This window comes from Crinia signifera, chromosome 12 (assembly GCF_055691185.1).
Source record: "Crinia signifera chromosome 12, ASM5569118v1, whole genome shotgun sequence".
Taxonomy (NCBI): domain Eukaryota; kingdom Metazoa; phylum Chordata; class Amphibia; order Anura; family Myobatrachidae; genus Crinia; species Crinia signifera.
In genome coordinates this window covers 9,826,621-9,849,222 of record NC_139228.1, presented here as the reverse complement: position 1 = coordinate 9,849,222, position 22,602 = coordinate 9,826,621, and the positions used below count along the sequence as shown (strand labels likewise).

Here is a 22,602-nt window from a genome sequence, read left to right as displayed (position 1 = left end):
GCCGGCAAAGTGTATTTAATAAAACGTTTCAGCGGCAAGGTCAGTTGGCCCACCATGAGTACCCACTAAATCATACATAACGGTCACCCGCTGGCTGAAACTTTGCCGGTGGCTAGTAAAGTACGTATGCATTACGGATCACGCTCAGCCATCACTGTTGGAGCACAGAGACAATAGTGTTGGTCCAATCCGGCATAAATCGGAGAACACAATCAATAGAAAAAAAAAAAAGTGACGCATCCGGCTTTCACCGTACAGGGAATGAATGACATATTTGCATGCACCAGAAACCTGTGCACATTAATGTAATCCTCCCCAAATTTACTGAGACGGGAGTTCTATTGCAGATAGCAACCAGATTCTACTTATTTAGTACCTTCTAAAAGCGAATAGATAGAAGATCCCATTTTCAATAGAACTCTGACTTTAGTATATTAACCCCTCCATCTGGTTTCCTCCAATATTTTCTGTTTTCCCGATTTCTCGCATACCGGGCCTAATTCACAAAAATCCTCAGATCCGGGGCGCTGGGATCCCGGCTGATGCTATTGCACACGGTTCAATGTGGTCTAGATTTTGCTTATATATGCAAAAACGAATCGAACACATTCAGTGGCGTAACTATAAATTTTGCTCCCCCCAGCCAAAAAAGTTTGTAGTGCCCCCCACCCTTCGAGGCTCCTCTCCAGCGTGTGAGGTGATGACGTCACATGCATAACGGAGAAGCTGAAGCAGGAGAGAGGAAGAGAGACCAGCAGATACTGCTGCTTCCCTTGGCTTTGATGCATCCCAGGCAACCTAGCACGCCCATCTGCCCGCCCATCCTGTAAACAGTAGCCAATAGCTGGCTCTGTATACAGTCAATTGAATCAGTGGGGGGATTTGTTGTCTGGCCACACCTGCGCTGCAGCTGACTCGCCTCTGGTGCTCAGTCAGTGGGCAGCGGCAGGCAGCAGCATATCTCCCAACTTTGCCGGACCAGGAGGTGGGACACTGCTGATGCGCGCCAACATTTTCGGGGCGTGGCCTAATTGGGGGGGCTTATACACGCAGCTCTTCCGTGAGGCCACGCCCCCATTTTGACGCTATGGGGCATGACCCAGAGGCTCTGTGAGCCTCTTGCCATGCCCCCAGCCCCCTGGCTGCGGGAATAGACGCTGTGCGCCTGCGCACAGCGTTTATTCCCCGCTGCTTAGCAGCCGACAGGGGGGGACTCCCAACAGCCCCCCCCCTCACCGCGGGACACTGCCGGCCGCGGGAGGGACAGCGGGACAGGCCCTGATAATCGGGACTGTTGGGAGGTATGCAGCAGCATGTCAGTGCGTTAGCGGGTGCCGGCGTCCACACAAACCCCACTGCTGCTTGCTCCCCCAAGCGGCTGCACGGGCTGCCTTACAGTAGTTACGCCACTGAACACATTCGATTTCAATCCCAATGCGCGGCATTGAAATGGAATAGAAAAATAGACCGGGCAGGCAAGACTATATAGTACAGATCTGTAGTATATAGGCCAAATCGAATGCGTTTGCCTTGCTGTGCGTTTTGATTGCATCAGGATCGAATAGCAAGGCAATCACACCACTTGCACACCCCTTAAGTCCAACAGGCACCTCCTCGCACTATGATAATACAGAATTGTACACCCGTGGCGATGACTAAACTGCAAACCGTCGTCCAGGTATGGTTATAGCAACAAATACTAATAGAACAGAAACTGTGGAGTTGGCGCAAAGATCTGACAGGACGCAGAGGGCCGCCTACGGACAGCCGCCATGTGCACAATGGATAGAGCACCGTGTTCTCCTCATATTTCTCAGATGGTGCAGAGATGTTCCTGCGCTGGCAGGTTACATTAGACAGAATGATGGACGCCCTTAATTCTCATAGTTCGTCTGTTGTTACATCTCCAATTTGTGTGAAACATCCTTTGTGATTTAGCTCCCAGGGATGGAAGTTGTACACGCGCCAATAACTTTCTCCAGCGCAAAGCCAAGAACTCATGTTCCTAAATTATACCCCACAGGCTTCTATACCACCCCATACACAGGCAGACTGCACAGGTATCAGGGAGGTAGGACGGTTCCGTGTTTGGGGACAACTTCATTTTATTACACCCATAAGACCGCCTGTACTGTATGTAGAAGTTGTACTCGTGTGGGAAATATGGGTTGAGGATATAGCAGAGTCTATGTACACAATGGCTGTCTACAACTGTGGCCCTCTCATACAGTCTGAAGATGGCTCTTCACATGCTCAGTAGTAGCCGTGGCGACCATCTTGGTACAAGGGCACTAGATGTAAATTAAGGTTTAAGAATTTATTAAACATACATTTGTGTTCCTCTTTAAAAATCAAATGGAAATCCTTCCTGTCCATATGTATTTCTCTCTAGACGCATGTGACTGTTCTAGTCTAGATAAGAAGTATTTCGTGCTACAAGGCCTCGGGTCCTCCTATTGTTAAATCACATTTTTATAACCGTACGTTGCTCTAAACAAGAGCTTATTGTCATAATGTCCTAGATGTGAGACCGCTCGAATCCCCGCACATTAACTGTATTTTCTAATAATAATAATAATCCTCCAACGTAACTAGAAATAATGACAGGACAACTGAAATGCCTTTAAAATCAGTCAACTGTAAATTTCCACGCTTTAAATAAGAATGGTGGCATAAAAATGAACAGCCATATGATCAGAGACTGAACGCTGATCATATCTCCATGACGTGCCTTTAACTCCTCCCATTAGCCAGGCCAATAGGCTGCTGAGGCTCCAACCCTCCCCCAATATACCATAATAGGCCAGACAGCCATTGCCCCTGACCCCTAGTAAGGAAGGTCAAACTACATCAGTGTACCGGAAACAGAGCGCGCCTCCATGATACAGCGCAATAGTCACTGTCCTGCCGTTCTTCCCGCCACATATAGGTTGACAAACCCCAACCGGCAAAAAATGAAAACAGGAGGGGAACTGATGACTGAGGGAGGGAGGGCGGGAGGGGAACTGATGACTGAGGGAGGGAGGGCGGGGAACTGATGACTGAGGGAGGGTGGGCGGGAGGGGAACGGATGACTGAGGGAGGGCGGGCGAGCGGGGAACTGATGACTGAGGGTGGGAGGGCGGGCGAGCGGGGAACTGATGACTGAGGGTGGGAGGGCAGGCGGGAGGGGAACTGATGACTGAGGGAGGTCGGGCGGGAGGGGAACTGATGACTGAGGGAGGTCGGGCGAGCGGGGAACTGATGACTGAGGGAGGGCGGGCGGGAGGGGAACTGATGACTGAGGGAGGGCGGGCGGGGAACTGATGACTGAGGGAGGGCAGGCGGGGAACTGATGACTGAGGGAGGGCGGGCGGGAGGGGAACGGATTACTGAGGGAGGGCGGGCGGGAGGGGAACGGATGACTGAGGGAGGGCGGGCGGGCGAGCAGGGAACTGATGACTAAGGGAGGGCGAGCGGGGAACTGATGACTGAGGGAGGGCGGGCGGGAGGGGAACTGATGACTGAGGGAGGGCGGGCGGGAGGGGAACTGATGACTGAGGGAGGGCGGGCGGGAGGGGAACTGATGACTGAGGGAGGGCGGGCGAGCCGGGAATCGGATGAAAAGAGGATGAAGCTCATCACTGATTCCAGCCACAAAATGCCCTAAGCCTCATTCCCAAAAAGCTCCCTAGCCTGTTAACCCACAACCTTGTGTGTTCGGCTTCAGCAATCTCTCACTTCCAGGGAGTTTAGTTTATATATGCCAGTTGGGAGCTTGATGGCACCAAAGCGTTTAGCCCAAGAACCATAGTAGCCAGGTCAGAGAGTATTTTGCCCACACGCAGATGTGGCTGCAGACCTGGTCATAGGGCGATCGGGGGGGGGGGGGGGGGGGGGGGCATCTGTGTGGCCTGACTGATAAATGAGGCTCAGTCACCGGATCCAAAATGGCAGCATGGAGACTCCTCCTTTTGCTTGATGATGCAATACTTGGTCTATTGTTTGTCATGGGGACAATCAGTGTCCGCCCTGATCGTCTATGATCTACTCTTGCACTGGGTCTATATCGGCCAGACTGACTGGTATGCGGTGTAGGTATGTGGCCATGTTACCAAACGACTGCATCTTATCTCCTCCGCTAAAACCTTGTTTGGAGGGTATAGGGTTAAGTCCCAGCCGACCAGCAGAAGATAGACTCCGCTGTCCCACAGTGGGTAGGACCGGGCCAGACGGACACTTAATCTGCTTTCTACGACTCCATTCTTCCAGCATGAAAGACGCAGATATCAGGTTCTGATTGTGGTATTTGGTAATTATGTCATGCTCAGCAGCGCTCTATCAGGGGGCGCACAGGATTTCTGTATACAGTAGGAGCACTGAGGAATGCTTCCAAGTGGAGCTGGAGAGACCGGTATGGGGGCGTCCGGGTTCCAGGAGGGGAGAACAGGCCAGAAGAGCACATTCAGGAGGTAGTACACGCTGTATCTGCTAAGCCACATGTGGCTGAGAGTCTGGCTCAGATGGGACAGACCCAGCTGAGGTGCCAGGGAATTCTGGAAGCGAGGCCTCAGATAACCCTCTCACTGCTGCTTGGGCCGCAGGCCTCCATAGGAGACTGCATTGTAGACATTACCTGCTGTGTGGACTGTGGTTTCATGGGAAAGGTCCGTGGTCATACAGATACATGAGGGCAGTCTCAGATTACACACACACACACGGTTATACGTGTGGTGTATATCTGCAGATACAGAAGATTACAGGTGTTAGGAGGCTCATTCAGATGCGGCTGCTGTTGCTATAATTTACTTATGGATTTGCCACTAATTGTCATGAGAGTATAGCAGGGTTGCCTACCCTTCCGGAATGTGGCCAGTCTCCCGCAACCCCCCCTCTTGTCCGTCGGCGCAAATGATGCAAATCACGTCTTTGTAGCATTGCCCCCCGCTGTGCAATGCCTGAAATACGGAATACCGAAGACTGCTGACCACGCCCCCACTCCGGGTGATCCGCTGGCCGTCCCGCCCCATTAGCGCCCCCCCCTCACTGAACTGGCTGCCCTCGCCCGGAGGGAGCGGCCAGAAAGTAGGCAACCCTGGAGTATTATTGCTGACACATCGGTACCATTGTCACCGATCGGGTCACATCGCAGAATCTGAGTGTCTCTGCCATTGCGCAGGCTGCGCTGCTCTCCCGGGATGCAGGGGGCTCTGCAGTAGCAAGTAAGATGGCAGCTGCTAACGTCCGCACGCTCGGGAAACGCCATCTGCAATAACGAAATTAACTAACGTACGTACTATAGATCTGATTCAGGGGGTTATTCAGACCGGATCGCACGGCTGCAAATTTGCAGGTTGGACAACAATCGATAGAATGCGCATGTGTTTGACTCGTACACGCATGCGCGAGGCGGTCAGGAGATAAAATCTAGCTACTTATTTTTTTTAATTGCTGGCCGCACGCAAGTTGAATTACAGGAAGAGTTTGGCTGCGGTAACCGGGCGGTTTCTGGGAATGGCAGGGAAAACTCAGGCATGTCCAGGTGTTTGATAGGAAGTCATGTGACTTCCGGCCCCAATCTGACTGCTTCCAGGGCCGGTGCAAAGCCCCCCCCCCCCCACCCCACTCGTGTGAGGATTTGATAGGGATAGTCAGTCAGTGAGTATTGGTGAGGGGTAACAGTGGGGACAAACACAGGTGCATTGCAACCATTTCTGGAGGCGCGATGCAGACAGTGCTACCAATGGCCATAGGTCAAAGATTCATTGATGCAACCGCGGTGGTGCGTCTTTGTATGCAAGCAGTGGAATAAAACCTCTGCCAGTAGGCACCTCTGAATCTGGTCCGCCATAACATTTCAGCCGTCTGCCTTTTATACTATGCGGCCCAGGAAGTGTGTCCCTGGCAGGTGCAGCCAGGTGTTCCTGTCCTTTATGCAAACAGTCTGTGCTTATGCCGACACCAGCCAACGCGCTTCATATTCAGCTGGAGCCAAGTTCTGTTCTGTGATAATCGGCCAGAGCTGTCCTTCTACATGAGTCAGGAGAATGTTCCTCAGCAGCTTCTCTGAGCACCTCAAGCCCTGACATTATCCAGACACTCAGCAGCCAAATCCCGCACACAGAGACCGACTCAGCTGGACACCGGCTGACGGTGATCATTTAGCCCTCAAATGAGGCTCTCTCCAGGAGACTTGTCTACCCTTCTAGGGTCCGGGAGCCAGGGTTGATGCTAGGGCGTTCGCCACCCCCCTGGGAACTATTACTTCTATGCCCTCCCTCCCATACTTTACAAAGGGACAGTGCGCACCACAAAAAGGGGTGTGGTGCCACAGGGAAGGGGTGGGGTGACAATTGTACCCACATTTAGCACAATCTTATTCACATTACACTGCATGTTGTGCCCCTGGTTCATGTTACACCACACAGTAGTGTGTCCATTATTCACATTAGGACACACAGTAACAGTAGTGCTCCCTGCACACATAATGACCACAGCAATAATGTCACTTATACACAATGACCACTTTAGGAATTCCATTTAAGCATAATGCCCAAAGTAGTAGTGCTGCTTACGCGTAATTCCACTTATTCATATAATGCCCACAGTTATCGCCCCTTACACACAATGCCCACAGTAATAGCACCGCTTACAGACATAATGCTATACACATAATTCCCTCTATAGTAGTGCTGCTTAGATGTACCATATGGGAACGCCCAGCGTTCCATGGGCGTCCCCATTAGAATGAGGCGGTGATGCGGGTACTGGATGTCAGCTGCCCGCCCATTTCCGTCCCAGCGTGTATGCATATGTAAGTGACTTGAAAGTCATTTTTATATGCGCGCACCTTCCACATCTTTCGCTGGTCAGCGACCATCGAAAGATGTGGGTGTTCCCTGCAGTATGCGAATGATTGTTTATGTTAAACATCCATTTGCAGCCAGTGTGGGCGAAACCGCACTGTGAGGGGGCGGGCATTCGCCGGGTGGGGTTTGGTGGATTTGCAAGGCTGCGAATTCGCAGCTTTTCCAGTCAACCAGAATAAGGGCCAATGCCCACAGCAGTAGCACAGTTTATACACATAATGCCACAGTAATAGTGCCACATACACAAATGCCCACAGTAGTAACCGTATCCGGTCAAGGGATCTACAATGTCAACCACGCTTAGTCGAACCAGTCTACTTAGATGACTAAATATAGTCAAACGCGTCTAGATCAACAGTAACAGAAGTTAGACGCAAGCGTTAGATCGGCGATACACATGGTCGACATCAGTTTTCACATATTTTTTTGGGGTGGCAAATGTTACTCATTACTGATTTACAGTATCCTGCGCTCGCCCTACGTGTGATTGTATTAAGTTCTACAGTCAGCTATTCGAGGGTTGGGATCATTTGGTCTACAGCAAGTTGGTCGACAAGCATTAGGTAGACACCATTAGGTCAACATGGGGAAAGGTTGACATGTCACTGTTTTTTTACCCGAATGTCAACATGGACACAGTTTACAATGCACCTTATCTTCGCTTGCCATGGTTCGGGCACAGTTCTTCCACCACATCCTAGTGGATGGTAGGGCATGAAACACCGCCTGTCGGCACATGTTGGCTCAAAAAACAGTGAAAAACCCCATGTCGACCTTTTGACTGTCGACCTAGACACTGTCGACCTAATGACATGTCGACCTAACGGTGTTGACCAACTTGCTGTAGACCCAATGACCGTACCCCCTATTCGTTCTGTCAGCCTGGAGTGGGAGCAGCGTCTCACCACGCATTTCGCTGGTTAGATTATCCCAGACTCCTCCAGCACAGGCCTGGCCTGAGAGCTATAGACTCGCCTGCTGCAATACAGTGAGCCGCCCCATTATCCGCTGATGGGTGACACGCCTGCTTCCAGGCAACCAGAGTAAACACCCAATAAACACGGCCTGGTGATAGCGTATCTGACCATACATCCAGCCCTATGCACTTCCTGTGTTTGTCCTTGTTTGGGAATGAACCTTCCTCACTAACATGAACAGCGATTTGTGGAGCTCAGAGAAGGGATTCTGAGGTTTTCCAGCAGACATGCAGAATGGCTTAACACTTATGGAACACCTATGCACACAATGACGGACAACAGTGTTTGTTCTCTGAAGAGTTGCCCAGGGCACACTGCCATATTTTCTGAATAGTCCGTTCCTTCTTATCATTGATGAAAGATCAACAACAGACAATGATGGAACAACCCATCTAGTACCACAGAGCGATCATCACTGCTAGTGTGTATACTGTTGCCGGACAAGCCTATATACAGTAGCAGTACTGGTATGAATCAGGCCCTAAATGTTTATATTCCGAGGTGTGCACAGAACTCTGCATCAGTTCGTCAAGGTGGCCATGCTCTACACCAAGGTATGCGATAATCTGGCAACTGACCCGGCGACTCGACATCGTGTGCGGTCATTTTGCATATGATGTATCACATCTGGGTACAATAAAATCTTATTGCAGTGCTGTATCTCCAGATCCGATGCATCGAAACATAACTGTAAGCAAATGACAGACGATGTGACACTTTCCACACGATTTATCGTCCCGATGCATCGAAAACATACAGGGACCTAAAATGTGTACATACTTCTAAAAACACCCTTTAAGTGACAACATCTGTGAGATGTTCAAAATATGCGCGGAAAATATCAGCGTCGCTTATATTGGTTATATAAATTCAACAAAAAAAAATAAAAGGGTTCTTGTTTCCTAGCACGGCGCCCATCGCATACCATAAGCCATATGCAATGCGATGTTACGCAATGGCAGCCGATGTTATACAATTTTAAATCGTATACCATCGCATTGTATGCATATACAATGGTATACGATTTAAAATTGTATAAGCACCCTAATGGGTGTTTTCAATGTTAAATGTGCCCCCTATGAGATTATTAATTGTATAAGCACCGTAATGGGTGCTTACAATGTTAAAAGCACTCCCACGCCACCCCCACTATCAATGCCAGCCCGAAGCATGGCGAGCGTAGCGAGCCCACAAGGGGCGGCGGTACGCGTCCTCTGACCTTTTCATACCCCCACCATCCACGCCGGTGTGGAGTTGATATTAGATAGTGTGGCGAGCGCAGCGAGCCACCGGCCCCGAAGCGTGGCGAGCCCTGCGAGGGGACGCGGAATACATGTAAAGTAATCCGCATCCCCTCGCAGGGCTCGCCACGCTTCGGGCTCGGTGGCTCGCTGCTAAGATCAACTCCACGCCGACGTGGATAGTGGGGGTATGAAAAGGTCGGAGGGCGCGTACCACCGCCGCTCGCCATGCTTCGGGTTGGCGTTGATAGTGGGGGTAGCGTGGGGGTGCAATTAACATTGTAAGCCCCCATTAGGGTGCTTATACAATTTAAAATCGCATCGCATCGCATGCGGGTATATGGCATGCGATGCGATACAATGCATAAGATGCCATACGACTGAATATCGTGGGCGCCGTGCTAGGAAACAAGTACCAATAAAAGATTATATTACCTATATAAGGTAAACGTTACAGGTCAAAAGGTTTGCTTGCCAATTTTCACACCAATTTTGACAAAATCTCCCTTGGCACTCGAAGAGATAATAAAATCTACAGCGCTGCCCCATATATATATTCTGCTACCAACACCCACAGAAATTACATTCGATGCGCAAAAAAAGATTTTTGGTTAATTTTTCTAAACATTCACAGAAACAAAACAGTAAGACGACGCTGGAAATAAATTCTGCTTCTAAAATAAAAAAAAAATTCCTGACCAAAAAAAAAACTACCTCAAGAAGTATGACGTGTGCAATGACACATCGTGCAGAGTCTGGGACCAGGCCCAGCGTCTCCGGCACGGCTGACACAGCCAAATGTGTGCATGCTTGTCACCGAGCCACAGCTGCTGCCGGGTTACAGAGTGCAGACTCGCACCCAGGAAGCTGGGGACGGGGACAGAGATATGGCAATGAGGCTGGTGGTGCGCTATCCCTTACTTGAGTTTTTCACAATTTTTTTTTGTTTAAAAAAAAAAAAGACTTGTTCGTACTTGACCACCCCAGTGGACTCAGGTCAACATTTATTCATTTTGACATTTTCTATGTCAACCTTTCTTATGTGTCGACCAATAGTGGTCATCCTATTGACTGTCGACCTTAAACTGTGTCGACCCTAGGACTATACCCACCCCTTAGGGCTGTTTCACACAGTACGGTTCCTGCCGCACGGTGAAATCCCGTACGGCCAGGGAGCCGTGCCGCACTCAGCAGTTGTGAATGGACACTATTGTGTCCATTCACACGGGACGGCCACGGCCCGGCCGCACGGCTGCAGCCGGATCCCCCCACTGGAAGGGACGGCTGCCGGGCTGTGGCCATCCCTGCCATTATAAAATTCTGAGTGCGGCGCGGCTCCCTGACCGTACGGGATTTCACCGTGCGGCAGGAACCGTACTGTGTGAAACAGCCCTTACACTGGGCGTATAGATGCCAGCCATGTGCCGCTGGCAACCACTGTACCTGGAAGGGGGGAGAGGTGACACTTAGTGATCAGGTAATCTCACCTCCAATGCAGCGCCTCAGTCTCATCCTCTCTCAGGGGCCACAGATATTGGCGTGGTCTATCCGTGGGCTCACTCGGAAATCTCCTGTTGATCTCACGTTAACTGGCCGGTGATGTCGCTAACACTGGACAGCAGCACAGAGGAAATAGCAATCAGTAGATACCATCAATTACAACATTAGGCAATTCCATAGGTCAATGACTACACTGGTGAAGTGATTGGAATAATAAGAGCAGTAATCCCCTGTACAAGGATAACCCCCAGAGTGTGGCAGGATGATCAGAGTAGTTGTCCTGGCAATGTGGTGCACACTTATACCTCAGGCAGGCAGCAGTAGTCCCAGGTGTGCAGGGTGTTACGCTGCAGAGACTGTTCTGGGAGCCTGGAGGCAGGAAAACCCGGTCATGTCTGGTATTATTGTAGTTAGTAATCCGGCATTTCCCAATCTCACCCATGACAGTCCAGGTTTTAACTCTAAGTATATGCAATGCTTGTGTCCTAATCAATCGACTGATGTAGTTCACGCCTACCTGACCCTCTCCATGCGGGAGAAAATGCTCTGTTCCTGGGCTTCCCTGGTAATGTATGATTGCCAGCACCTGTGGTGACACCTTTACCTAGCTCCCCACAGGTGATGGCAATCCTACATTACCAGGGAAGTCCAGGAACAGAGCATTTTCTCCTGCATGGAGAGGGTCAGGCAGGCAAGTGTAATGATATCACCTGTGCTCAAGATAGGATATGCGTATAACCTGGACTGTAACAGCAGCGTTTAGGAAACTGTACTACAGGGGTAGCCAACTCCAGTCCTCAAGAGCTACCAACAGTTCATGTTTTCCAGTACACCTACCAGGCACACAGGTGCACTCATTACTCACAGACCTGTTCCCTAGGTTACTCAGCAGATGTACAGGTGCATTCATTACTCAATGACACATTTTAAAAGTCCCACAGGTGGAGCTTATTACTTCACAAACAAACAAGTGTACCACATGTATTATAAACCCATGCACCGTAATGATTAGGCCACAAAGTTTAATCTAATTGTGACCCAGGTCGGAGCCAGGTCTGCACCGTTTACACTGAACCTGGGTCAGCCCTGCTTTTCCCTATGGATGACATTAAAAATGGCCATTTTAGGACCAATAAACTGCCATCCAACCTTCCCTCAAATATTTTAAATAAAAATTAAAAGATCTGACAAGTTAGCATTGAAAAATGTTGGTTTGTTTACTTTATAAAATATTTTTCAAAAAGTTTTATTCAGTGCTCAAGCACAAATCGCGGTATAAAAGTGCAGCATCTCCCATGTGCTCCCCCCAGCCCCTTCCCCTGCAGCAGACCGAATCTCCCATGTGCTCCCCCCAGCCTCCCCCCCCCCCCCCCCAAAAGAAAATATATATATATAAATGATAATGCATCCAATTATGAATTCTGTGTGCACTGCTCATATCCTTCCTGGCTGCTGTCTTTTGCCACTGCAGCGCACTGTGGAAAGGCGTCCAGCACTTCTGGTATCCTTTCAGCACTACCTGGATGTCCCAACCTGGCTTGGGACCATTTACACCGCCCACGACCCAGGTCCAACCAGTGTTCAACCCTGGTCAGGACCTGGGTAGGAGACCAGTGTTACTGGACCTGGGTTGGCACCTTTTACACCAACGCTGACCTGGGTCCGACCTGGGTCCAACCTGGGTTATTCCATGGGGTATAATTGAGCCCACCCCCCAGGCTGTGTCAGCCCTGCTGGAGATGATGATAAGCATCAGTGATTCTCCTAGCGATGGTTACCATTGATGGCAAAGGTGACACAGACCACCGATGGTAGTAACCTATTCAGCACAATGCAAGCAATGGTATACCATAGGTATTTATTCACCTGGGCACTGTTGGTAAGAGTTGGGGGCTGCTGTCTGACACCCCAGCAGCTCTGCACAGCAGAAACCCTTTTTAAAAAGAAAAAAAAACACAAAACATCAGGCCCAAAACTATCATCAATGGCAGGATCCATCTGTTTCTCCACCATCGATGGTAAAAGTATTCAGCATCAGCCAATAGGCCGGGACACTGATTCCAGTCCCAGGGCAGGATGTACCAACCACATCCCTCACACAGGGCCAGATGCACGAAGCTTCAAAAGTGATAAAATTGTGAGTGTTAAACAACCAACCAATCAGCTTGTGCCTGACATTTTCCAAACCCAGCCTGTAACGTGGCAGCTACATACCTCCCTACCGTCCCATTTACCGCAGGGACGTCCCGGTTCTCTGGGATGTTCCCGCGGCCCGCTCGGGGCAAGCAGTGTCCTGCTTCTCCTGCATAACGTGGAGAAGCGGGCACTGGGTATGGGCAAATGTATTAATTCCCCCCCCCCAAGCCGATAAGGAGAGCCGTAATGCCCAGCGTTAACGGCTCTCCTTATCGGCGGCCCTGTGAATGCGCTTTCCCCCTGTCCGGCTCTAATATCCCTGCAGTGTGGGGACAGGACAACGCTAGCCCTGAGCTGGGGGGATTGCAGGGGACAGTCCCAGCGAACGTAAAGCGGCAGGCTGCCACTAGCCCACGTTAGGTGCGCTAGTAATACATTAGGGAAAACGTCACCCCCCCCCCCCCCAAGTTAACTAGCGACAAGTGCATTTCTGCGCTTAATGCTTGTTGATACATCTGCCCCAATATTCTTCTTTTTTCACATAAATTATAAAAAGAAAATTTTATGAGCAGAATTTTTGGGGGCATTATGAGTTTTATTGTTTTTGTTTTATAATTGCTCATTAAAAATAAGCAGCTCTTAACTGCCATGTAACAGGCTTTGTATGAAATGTGCCAGTTAGGAGCTGATTGCCTGGTACTTTATCTCTCTTCACTTTGTCTCTTGCCAATGCTTAGTACATAGGCCGCTTTTGTACTGAGAATGTAACTCCTGTTGGTGTTTGTAGAAGGGCCTATAGTGTTATACGGAATTATTTGGAAGAGCCTGGGATCCATATCGCATGGGGATGTATGTGGGAGAGGACGGGCAGGCACATCTGGGTGTAGTAGTGCACCTGCTCTCTCCCAGCCTCTCTGTTCCATTCCCTCCGCCATCCTCGCTCCCTCACTCTGCTGGCCAGAGGGCCGTTTGGGCCTAGTGACGCCAGAAGCCTGAAAATGCCCAAATATGGGAAGAGAGGAAACGCATGTCTTTGTGATGAGGCAGTATGAGCCGAACACTAGGATGTGAGAGGAGGGGGTGCAGCTACCACGTCAGCCTCCCAGACAGGCCGCCTAACCACTGATCCCTCAGACAGACTCCAGGGCCTGTAACCTGTCAGAGGCAGACGCTTCCTATACAGAGCTTCTGGCCAGGGGGGAACGCTGAGGGGATTGTAGTCAGAAGAAGCATTATATTCCCCTTACTGCTAGTCATTACCTCATGTCTTCGCTGCACTTACTGACAGGGAGTTAGGAAAAGAGGTAGCTGTCAGTAACTGTAGGACCCGATTTCCTAATACTGTAATTAACATGGCCATACAAACTGCAGAATTACAGCCGGTATCAGGCGTTCGGCCTATAGGGCTGCCTTTCCACACCCCCAATATTGGGTGTACCAATAGCACCCTAATTTTGCTGGATGGTTCAGCCATAAGGCTTCCTACCACATCAAATTAAGGGGAATATTTACAGTATAAGGGTCTAAATATATTTAAGGGTCTATTTGAATGATTCAATGTAGGGCTTCCAGGGGAAAAAACACACATTTACTAAAATGTGTGACATGAACAAGGCTCCTGAGGTAGGCCAGACTGCCCAGCAGCTCTCCAATACAATCCTCGGGAAAGGAGCATTAAAGGTATTTGTCTTGGAACTACAAATTACAAAATGGCTGCCCACCGAAGCTGAGGTAAGTCATTGGTGGCTTCACAGCTATTGGCGAACTACAAGGCCAGTCATACCCAGGCAGAGGCTTGACGCTTTATAGCATACTAGCCTACCCTCCCGGGAGGCACCCGGGCTCCTGGGAAGGTGGGCAAGTCTCCCAAATGCACCCCAGAGTCCCCCCTCCATGCGTAGTGGATAGTGGGGTTATGAATAGGTCCAAATTCACTTCGGATCGCATCGATATGTCGGCCGATATCACATCCGATATATTGGCCGATATCGCATCCGATATATATCGGGGGCGCTGTGAAACTACACAAGTACCGAAAAATCTTTGGTAAAGATGTACGCTTGTCTGAAATCTTTTGTCCAGGACAGACAAAAGATTTCAAGGCTGCGCACATCTTAAGATCGCAGATCTTTCTAGTGTGTGGGCACCTTAACTCTCTCTGCACATGTTACATCTTCCCCACCTGCAGTGCAGCATGGTTTTGCCCGTTTGTGTGCTTTTGTGGTTTGCTAACCATATTGTTGGTGCCTTCCTAATTACTGGGATCCTAACACCAGTAAAAGTAGAGAAATGGATTTTTGGAGAGAACCCAAATGTGGTTGTACAAAATAGCGCCTGTGGCCTGGTGCTCCACTTACTCCCCTCCACTCACGTGAGTGCATGAGGGTACCCAGTTTGTGTAATCACTGTTGTCTCCAATTGTAAAGCGCAACAGAATATGCTGCGCTATATAAGAAACTGTAAATAATAATAATCATCGCTGGCACAGATACACTGACACTCTCCCCACACGTACCATGTGGTGTGGAAGTCCCAGCATCCACCATCAGATAGAGCAGGGATGGGGAAGCTTCTGCCCTCCAGCTGTTGTGGAACTACACATCCCAGCATGCCTGGTTACAATTTTGCTATGAGGCAATGCTACAACTGTTGCAGGGCATGCTGGGATGTGTAGTTCAACAACAGCTGGGGGGCCAAAGGTTCCTCACCCCTGAGGTAGAGGTTGACTGGGCATGCTGGAAGAATATGAGATTTACCAAGCTCCAGAGAACTGCCACAGTCAATAACATCATCTTCAGATGAGACTTGAATTGCCCGCATTAAACTTTTAAATGTGGTTTGCGGTCAATACGCCCCATACCCAGCAAATACCCATCATATACAGTATATATACTTATCCTAGATCACTGTGGGTCATCCACCCTCTAATAGACAGATATACCCTCACTGTATAGTTCTGGCCAGATCCTCCAATTGGGAAACATGAGCTCTGTCCAGGTCCCCGCGGCATTGATGCTACAGAAGTGCACTGAGTGATACATTGCCCAGGGTGATCTCCCATGGGGGTCCTAATCTGGCTTTGTCCGAGGGTCTCCATATCACTCATTAGTCTTCTGTTTTTTTTTCTTGGAAGTGGACAGTGGATTAGATAAGTGAATTCCAGAGTAGGGGGGAGGGGTAGTAAAATAAATGACCTTTGATTAAGAAGAGGCCAGATTGTCATGTGTGTTCAGAGATCAGTGCGTGTGATGCCAGAGAATATCCGCTCTGTTCTCCTGAGTCCTATTGTTTGCCTTGTTATGTATGGTTATTATCTGATGGGAAGATGGCAGAGAGCTGGACACTAGCCTTCCCTATCACGAGCGCAGAACACATGACGTAGAATGCTGGGTGAATGCATACCCTCCAACATCTGAAGGGTAGAAATCAGAACAAATTCAGAAATGGGGCATAGTCACGGGCTATCCTATACTTACAATGGACAGTTGGAGACCCAGAAACCCGGTCCAAAGTCCTTTTTGCCCAGTACAGGCCCAAAAAAAACAGTACTGTACAGGCAAAAAAGATACAGTTGGAGGGTATGAGAATGTTTGGGGTCTAATTTTGCTGAACCTAACCGTGCACCGCCGCATAGACAAACCTAACCGTGCACCGCCACATAGCCGAACCTAACCGTGCACCGCCACATAGCCGAACCTAACTGTGCACCGCCACATAGCCGAACCTAACCGTGCACCGCCACATAGCCGAACCTAACCGTGCACCGCCACATAGCCGAACCTAACCGTGCACCACCACATAGCCGAACCTAACCGTACACCGCCACATAGCCGAACCTAACCGTGCACCGCCACATAGCCGAACCTAACCGTGCACCGCCACATAGCCGAACCTAACCGTGCACCGCCACATAGCCGAACCTAACAATTCACCGCCACATAGCCGAACCTAACCGTGGACCGCCACATAGCCGAACCTAACCATGCACCGCTGCATAGCTGAAACTAACTGTGCACCGCTGAACCTAACCGTGCACCATCGTAAAGCTGAATCTAATTGTGCACCACCATATACTGTAGCAGAGCCTAACTGCGCATCACCTCATAGCTGAGCCTAACCGCGAACAACCGCATAGTTGAGCCTAAACGGGTACCACCAAATAGCTGAACCTAACCTTGCACCACCACATAGCTGAACCTAAACATGCACCACCGCATAGCTGAACCTAAACGTGCACCACCACCAGAGCTGAACCTAACCATGCACCACCGCATAGCTGAATCTAACCTTGCACCACTGTTGTGCACCACCACAGCAGATCTGAACCTAACTGTGCGCCACCGCAGAGCTGAACCGAACTGTGCACCACTGCAGAGCTGAACCTAACTGTGCACCACTGCAGAGCTGAACCTAACTGTGCACCACCGCAGAGCTGAACTTAATTGTGCACCACCGCATAGCTGGACCTAACCACGCAACACCGCATAGCTGAACCTAACCGTGCAGCTGACCCTAACAATGCACCACCGCAAAGCAGAACCGAACAGCACACCACCGCATAGCTGAACTTAACCCTGCAGCACCGCATAGCTGAACCTAAGCCTGCACCAACTTATAGCTGGACCTAACTGTGCACCACCACATAGCTGAACCTAACTGTGCACCGTATAGCTACACCTAATAGCGCACCATCGCAGAGCTGAACCTAACTGTGCACCACCGCATAGCCGAACCTAACCGTGTACCACCACATAGCCGAACCTAACCGTGCACCGCCACATAGCAGAGCCTAACTGTGCACCACCGCATATCTCAACCTAATTGTGCACCATCGCATAGCTGAAGCTAACCGTGCACCACTGACTGCATAGTTAAACTTAAGGATGACAGGTAGGCACAATTTACTTAATGTAATGTATTTTTGCAAATGTATCCTTACGGATGCTGTTAAAAAAATGCTTTTAGTCATGTGTGCCGGGATTCAAGAAAGTTTCGGAACCACCATCTGAAGTTGATGGCAGTCCTGTGGGCTACGTAATCTTATCTTACCACAAGTCAGTCAAACTTGAGACTTGATGATGTTACAGGGTTGATTATATGTGTACGTGAGAATGGGCTTTTATTAGCTGGCAAATATACAAAAGGTAATTAAATGACCGAGCTGGTAGAGTCTAAATTAACGCATACCTGTAATAAAAACTTCAAGAATATAAGTACAGCAAACGCGCGCGCGCACACACACACACACACACACACACACACACACACACACACACACAATGTGAGACAATAACACTCTGTTAAACTTTACTTATTTAATGATTTATTTTTTTCTTTTCATAACCACAGAAATTTCCCAAAATAGCAAAAAAATTTCTCCTATAAAAATATCTTGTATTTTTCTATACATACATTGCATTTTGTACAATACCAGAAAATTCTCATTGGTAGCAGACAGATTTCAACTTCGGTTTAAAAAAAAACAAAAAACTTTTTTTTGTTTTATTCGGGGTTTTTTTAGAAACATTTCCCTTAAAAACAGAAAATGCTAAACTTTTGTCATTTCATTAAAAAAGGGAAGAAAAAAATAAAAAAATAAAAAAAATAAAAGTTGGAGGGGAGGTGACACGGAGAAAAGAAGGTTTGGGTCACCCCATTTTAGGTTCTTTGGGTCCATGCCCTTGTAGATGTCAGGATATAGGCCCTACATATAAAGGAACATGGAGTCATACATTTGTACGGAACTATCAGCATCATTAGAAGGAATGAATGGTATGAAAACTCTCCGCACCAAACGGGGGAAAGGAGATATATTACCAGTGATGTGAGAGGACAAGGGTTATCGGACAAAGATGGAGTAGACAGAGAAGAAATGTCGGCCATCTTGTTTCCTGCCACCAAGGACCTCAGCTCTAACTCTCGTGCACACTAACTAAAAAAATTGTTGTCATTCATAACTAGCAATTTTATGACTGACCATGAGAACAAGACATGAGAATTAAGTGCTTTCATTAGAAGTCTATGGGAGTGGGGATTATTTGCAAAACAAACGAATGGAGGAGTAATGATAATGATGGGAACGGCCAGGGGGCTATAGATCATTATTGCAGCGATAACGGATTTGTTTTTTACTGCAAAAAAAAGTACCGGCTTTCAGCACAAATTCTAACCCTATCAAAAGCAGAATGCATTGAATACAATATTTAAAAAACCTTTATATATTTAAAAAAAAAATTTTCCAATGAGTTGGATCTGCAATGAGGGTAAATGGTAATGAAGGGTATTTAAGTAGCGGCTGAGAGGGCCTGGCTCCCTGGCCACTTCTCCTGTGACTACCAACCCAGGCGATTTTGTCTAGCACTCCGTGAAAGTGTGCAGAAAAGTCTGATTCATAAATGGATCCCTAGGGACGGGAGACAAGAATCAGTAAGGGGAAGAAGGGGTGAGTAGAGCTGCAGGAGGGAAGAGGTTGAGGAACTAGGTGATAATGGTGACATAGAAAAGATCTGCGATAACTGAGGGGATACGGTCACCGGGTCACCAGCAAGTTGTTAGACAGTCATTAGGTCTGGTGACCAACCAATCCACACCCTAACATAAAGAAGATACAAAATAACAGTAATAACTTAACATGATTACGGCAAATGTATAAAAAAAAAAATAGGTAACAGTTCCAAGTAGCACGACCTCAATCCTACTGTCACCACAATAACCCAGCCTCAGGCTGTTCTCACCACAGCTTGGCCTAGATTTAGGAGACAGTAAACCAGTAAATGACCATTACGGACTTTGAGGGAAATGTTTTCCAGTCTACGCATCTCGTTAAATCTCAATTTCATTTGCTACAGTATATCAGTAACATACTTCCTAAATGTCCCGATTTAGATGTGATAGTCCCGATTTGGGGGCTCTCTGCACTATCCGGACAGGAAGTTGCGATGAATGACCAGTGGTGAACAGATGCCACCATTATGTACACACAGCAGCAAAGTGGAAGGGAACAAGAGGTGGGGGTGGAGGGTTCAGGGATCAAGACAAGCTGCTGCATGGCTACGCCCCTCTGTCACATGATCATGCGATAAGGAAGCAGCCATGTTGTTCGGTGCAGATTATTCTGACACACATATCACTGTTCCCAGTTACAGAACGAGGAGGGACCCACTGATTTATCTGCCTTCTATGTGAACCCTGCGTCAAACTGAGTTCCGCTATTTGGAAATGTTTAGACCAGGCAATAATGGCACAATATGGATGAAGTCCTATATGGACTGAAATACTTCTCTGCTCCTGTGATATCAATAAAGTTACGTTCTACAACAAACCAGTAAAATACTTCTACGAGCCCCGGAGCCCGTTTGCACCAAACACCTTGCCCCCATTATAGTTACACCAATGGCGCACTCGCTGGCGTGATTTATTGACCTATTGAAAGCCAACATTCATTATCTAGGTACCATAATGGCACCCACATTTCAGCCTAACCCTAAAATTTCTATTGTCGGCACTTGGACCGGGTTGACATTTTATCCATAATAACATGTAGACTGTCATCATTTGTCGACATAATAACCATGTACCCCTGCTAACAAGTCCGACATCCAAATTGAAAACAGTTTGCGCATAATCCAACGCGTACTCCATAATGGCGGACACCTTGAATTTGACACAGTTCGCCAGCTCTGGGCTCATGCCAACTGACCCGCTATTTAATTTGCACTCTACGTAAATGAGAGCAACTACTGCAAAGAAAAAATATATATATACCCCTGCTATTCCCACCCTTGTCGGAAACGGAACTCTTAGGCCGCGTACTCACTTCGATTATATCGCCACGATTTGCGGTATCGGAGCAGCAAATTGTGCTGATCTTCTAATGTGTACCAGTGACTGTGCCCCGCATGCAATGTCTCTGGGTTAGCCACGCTGCAGAGTAATGAAGGATGGAACGAGAGAACTTTCCATAGTTCGTAACATTGCGTTGTCTGGAATGGTGCGGGGCCAAGGGAAATCAACAGGGCTATTTTCCCGATGACCGGTTTTCCTACTGTGCGTGTGACCGGCTTTACACGGAAGCTCGTTCATAGCCACCAACTGGCATTTTGAGGCTCAGCTATATATCATAACACATGTTATGATGGCGGTCTGGCAGTGAAGCTATTACGCTGGAACAGTTATGAAATAGTGGATAATAATGATAAATCGGCCAATTTTTGTGTCAGGGGAAGAACTGAGGAGGAAAGGGATGAAAGGTTTCAGCTGCCGTCTGTATCCCCCCACCAGCACCAACCTATGGAAACCCCCCTTCTGCAATAGTCTTAGCACGGTCACTAGTCATTGCACTCCCTCTGCATACAGGGCTGTCACGGCCTGCATTCCAGGAGCGCAGGAGATATAAACAGGGGCTCTGTCTCAGACTGCATATAACTCAGCCGGCCCCACATGGGGGAACAGAGAGAGGTGCCCAGGATCAGAGCTGCCACCATGCCATGCAACGGTGGAACTGCGGGAGACACAGGGGGTACAACCCTCCTAAGAGGACCCCTCCTAAATGTCTGCAATTAAAAAAAGGGCACAGTATAAGCAGATTAAGACGCAGTCAATGCCAAATTGGCGATATAATGTGCCCCAATGCTGCGAGGTTTGGGTTTCCCTTACACATGTAAACATGCCGGCCGCTCTCATGTCCCCAGTCTCTCGGCACAGCTGTGATACCGGACTTTCTCGGTCAGCAGCCAAAAATAAAGCTTTTTTTTTTTTACTTTTAAACCTCGGAAAACAAACAAATTAGCTTCAACTAAAGAAATAAAATATCCCAAATGAGGTTATTGAACAGTATAAAGCGGTTTCAGTATAAATCGGAAGGTTGGCGCACAAGAGATGCGTATGACGCATAAAGCATTTGATTGGCTAACACGGTAACCCTGATGACTGATAACTGTCGGGGACTGGTAAACGCGATGCTGGACAGGGGATAGTGAATAAGATACACCTGATTATGCCCCACAGTAACAGTGTCCCTTGCGGTCTAGTTGCACATGTAAAATCGAGTCCAAGGAGCTGCGACGGAGGGTCAAAACAGCGTCGCCTGCTCAAAACACTCATCATAGTTTTTGCTCCTCGTGTGCACTTTCTGCGCAGCCCGCCTGCGCCTCTGGTATTCTAAAAACTCCTCCTTTAAGGCCGCGCAGCGCTCCTCCGGGCTGGACAAAGCCTGCGGGTAATGGTTATCAAGGGCGTCCACTGATCCCGATCCAGCCGGGCACGGGGCTGCCTCGGAGGGAAGCTTCACACCTGCAAAACAAGGAGACAAAGGTTTAGCAGCCAGCGGCTGTGCCCCCAGCGGGCAATGCAAGAGGACGGCCAAACTGCAGAATGGCAGGAACATGGCGGATACCCTTTGATACATTGAATGACACTTGTCTTATACCAGCCACAGCATTGCTCACAATAGGTATAAGCTGTGATATCTCTGCCAGTCACGTAGGCCCTAGACTCATGCCCATACTTGCAGAACCATGGCGGCACCTTCCCGGATCAGAGGAGAGATATGGGGATTCATTAAATGGACTGGGAGCTCGTCATCCGCTGCGGGAGGGGACGGAAAGTTTCTGAGCTGTTGGCAGGAGGGACGATTACGGTATCCCTGAGGGGTGATTACAGTAATTACACTGCTACACAATAGGCTGTCAGTCCTTTGTGATGTTGTAACCCCGGGCCTGGGAGAATGAGGGAGGATGGAGATGCTATGTCTCCCATTCACATCTACACCACGGGCACCTCTCCCAAATAGCTGCTGCTGGATATCTCCCCCAGCACCATCTGCTCTCCTTATATCGTATAAGCTGTATTAATGGTTCCGGATCAAAATGTCCACAGTGTCAATAGGTCAAAAGCAAAAGG

The 22,602-nt window shown here is 48.7% G+C and overlaps 2 protein-coding genes across 4 annotated transcripts in view; both read right to left on the bottom strand.

Moving 5' to 3' along the window:
• CFAP45 (cilia and flagella associated protein 45) overlaps positions 1-22,602 on the bottom strand; it is a 129,924-nt gene that overhangs the window by 57,914 nt on the left and 49,408 nt on the right. The window lies entirely within an intron of this gene.
• The window catches only part of IGSF9 (immunoglobulin superfamily member 9), a 72,677-nt gene continuing 68,077 nt past the window's right edge, over positions 18,003-22,602 (bottom strand). For both annotated transcript variants that reach the window (XM_083167734.1, XM_083167735.1), the window contains exon 21: positions 18,003-21,993. In XM_083167734.1, the coding sequence (XP_083023860.1) occupies positions 21,773-21,993 (221 nt within the window). In that variant the 3' untranslated portion in view covers positions 18,003-21,772. The remainder of the gene's footprint in view (positions 21,994-22,602) is intronic.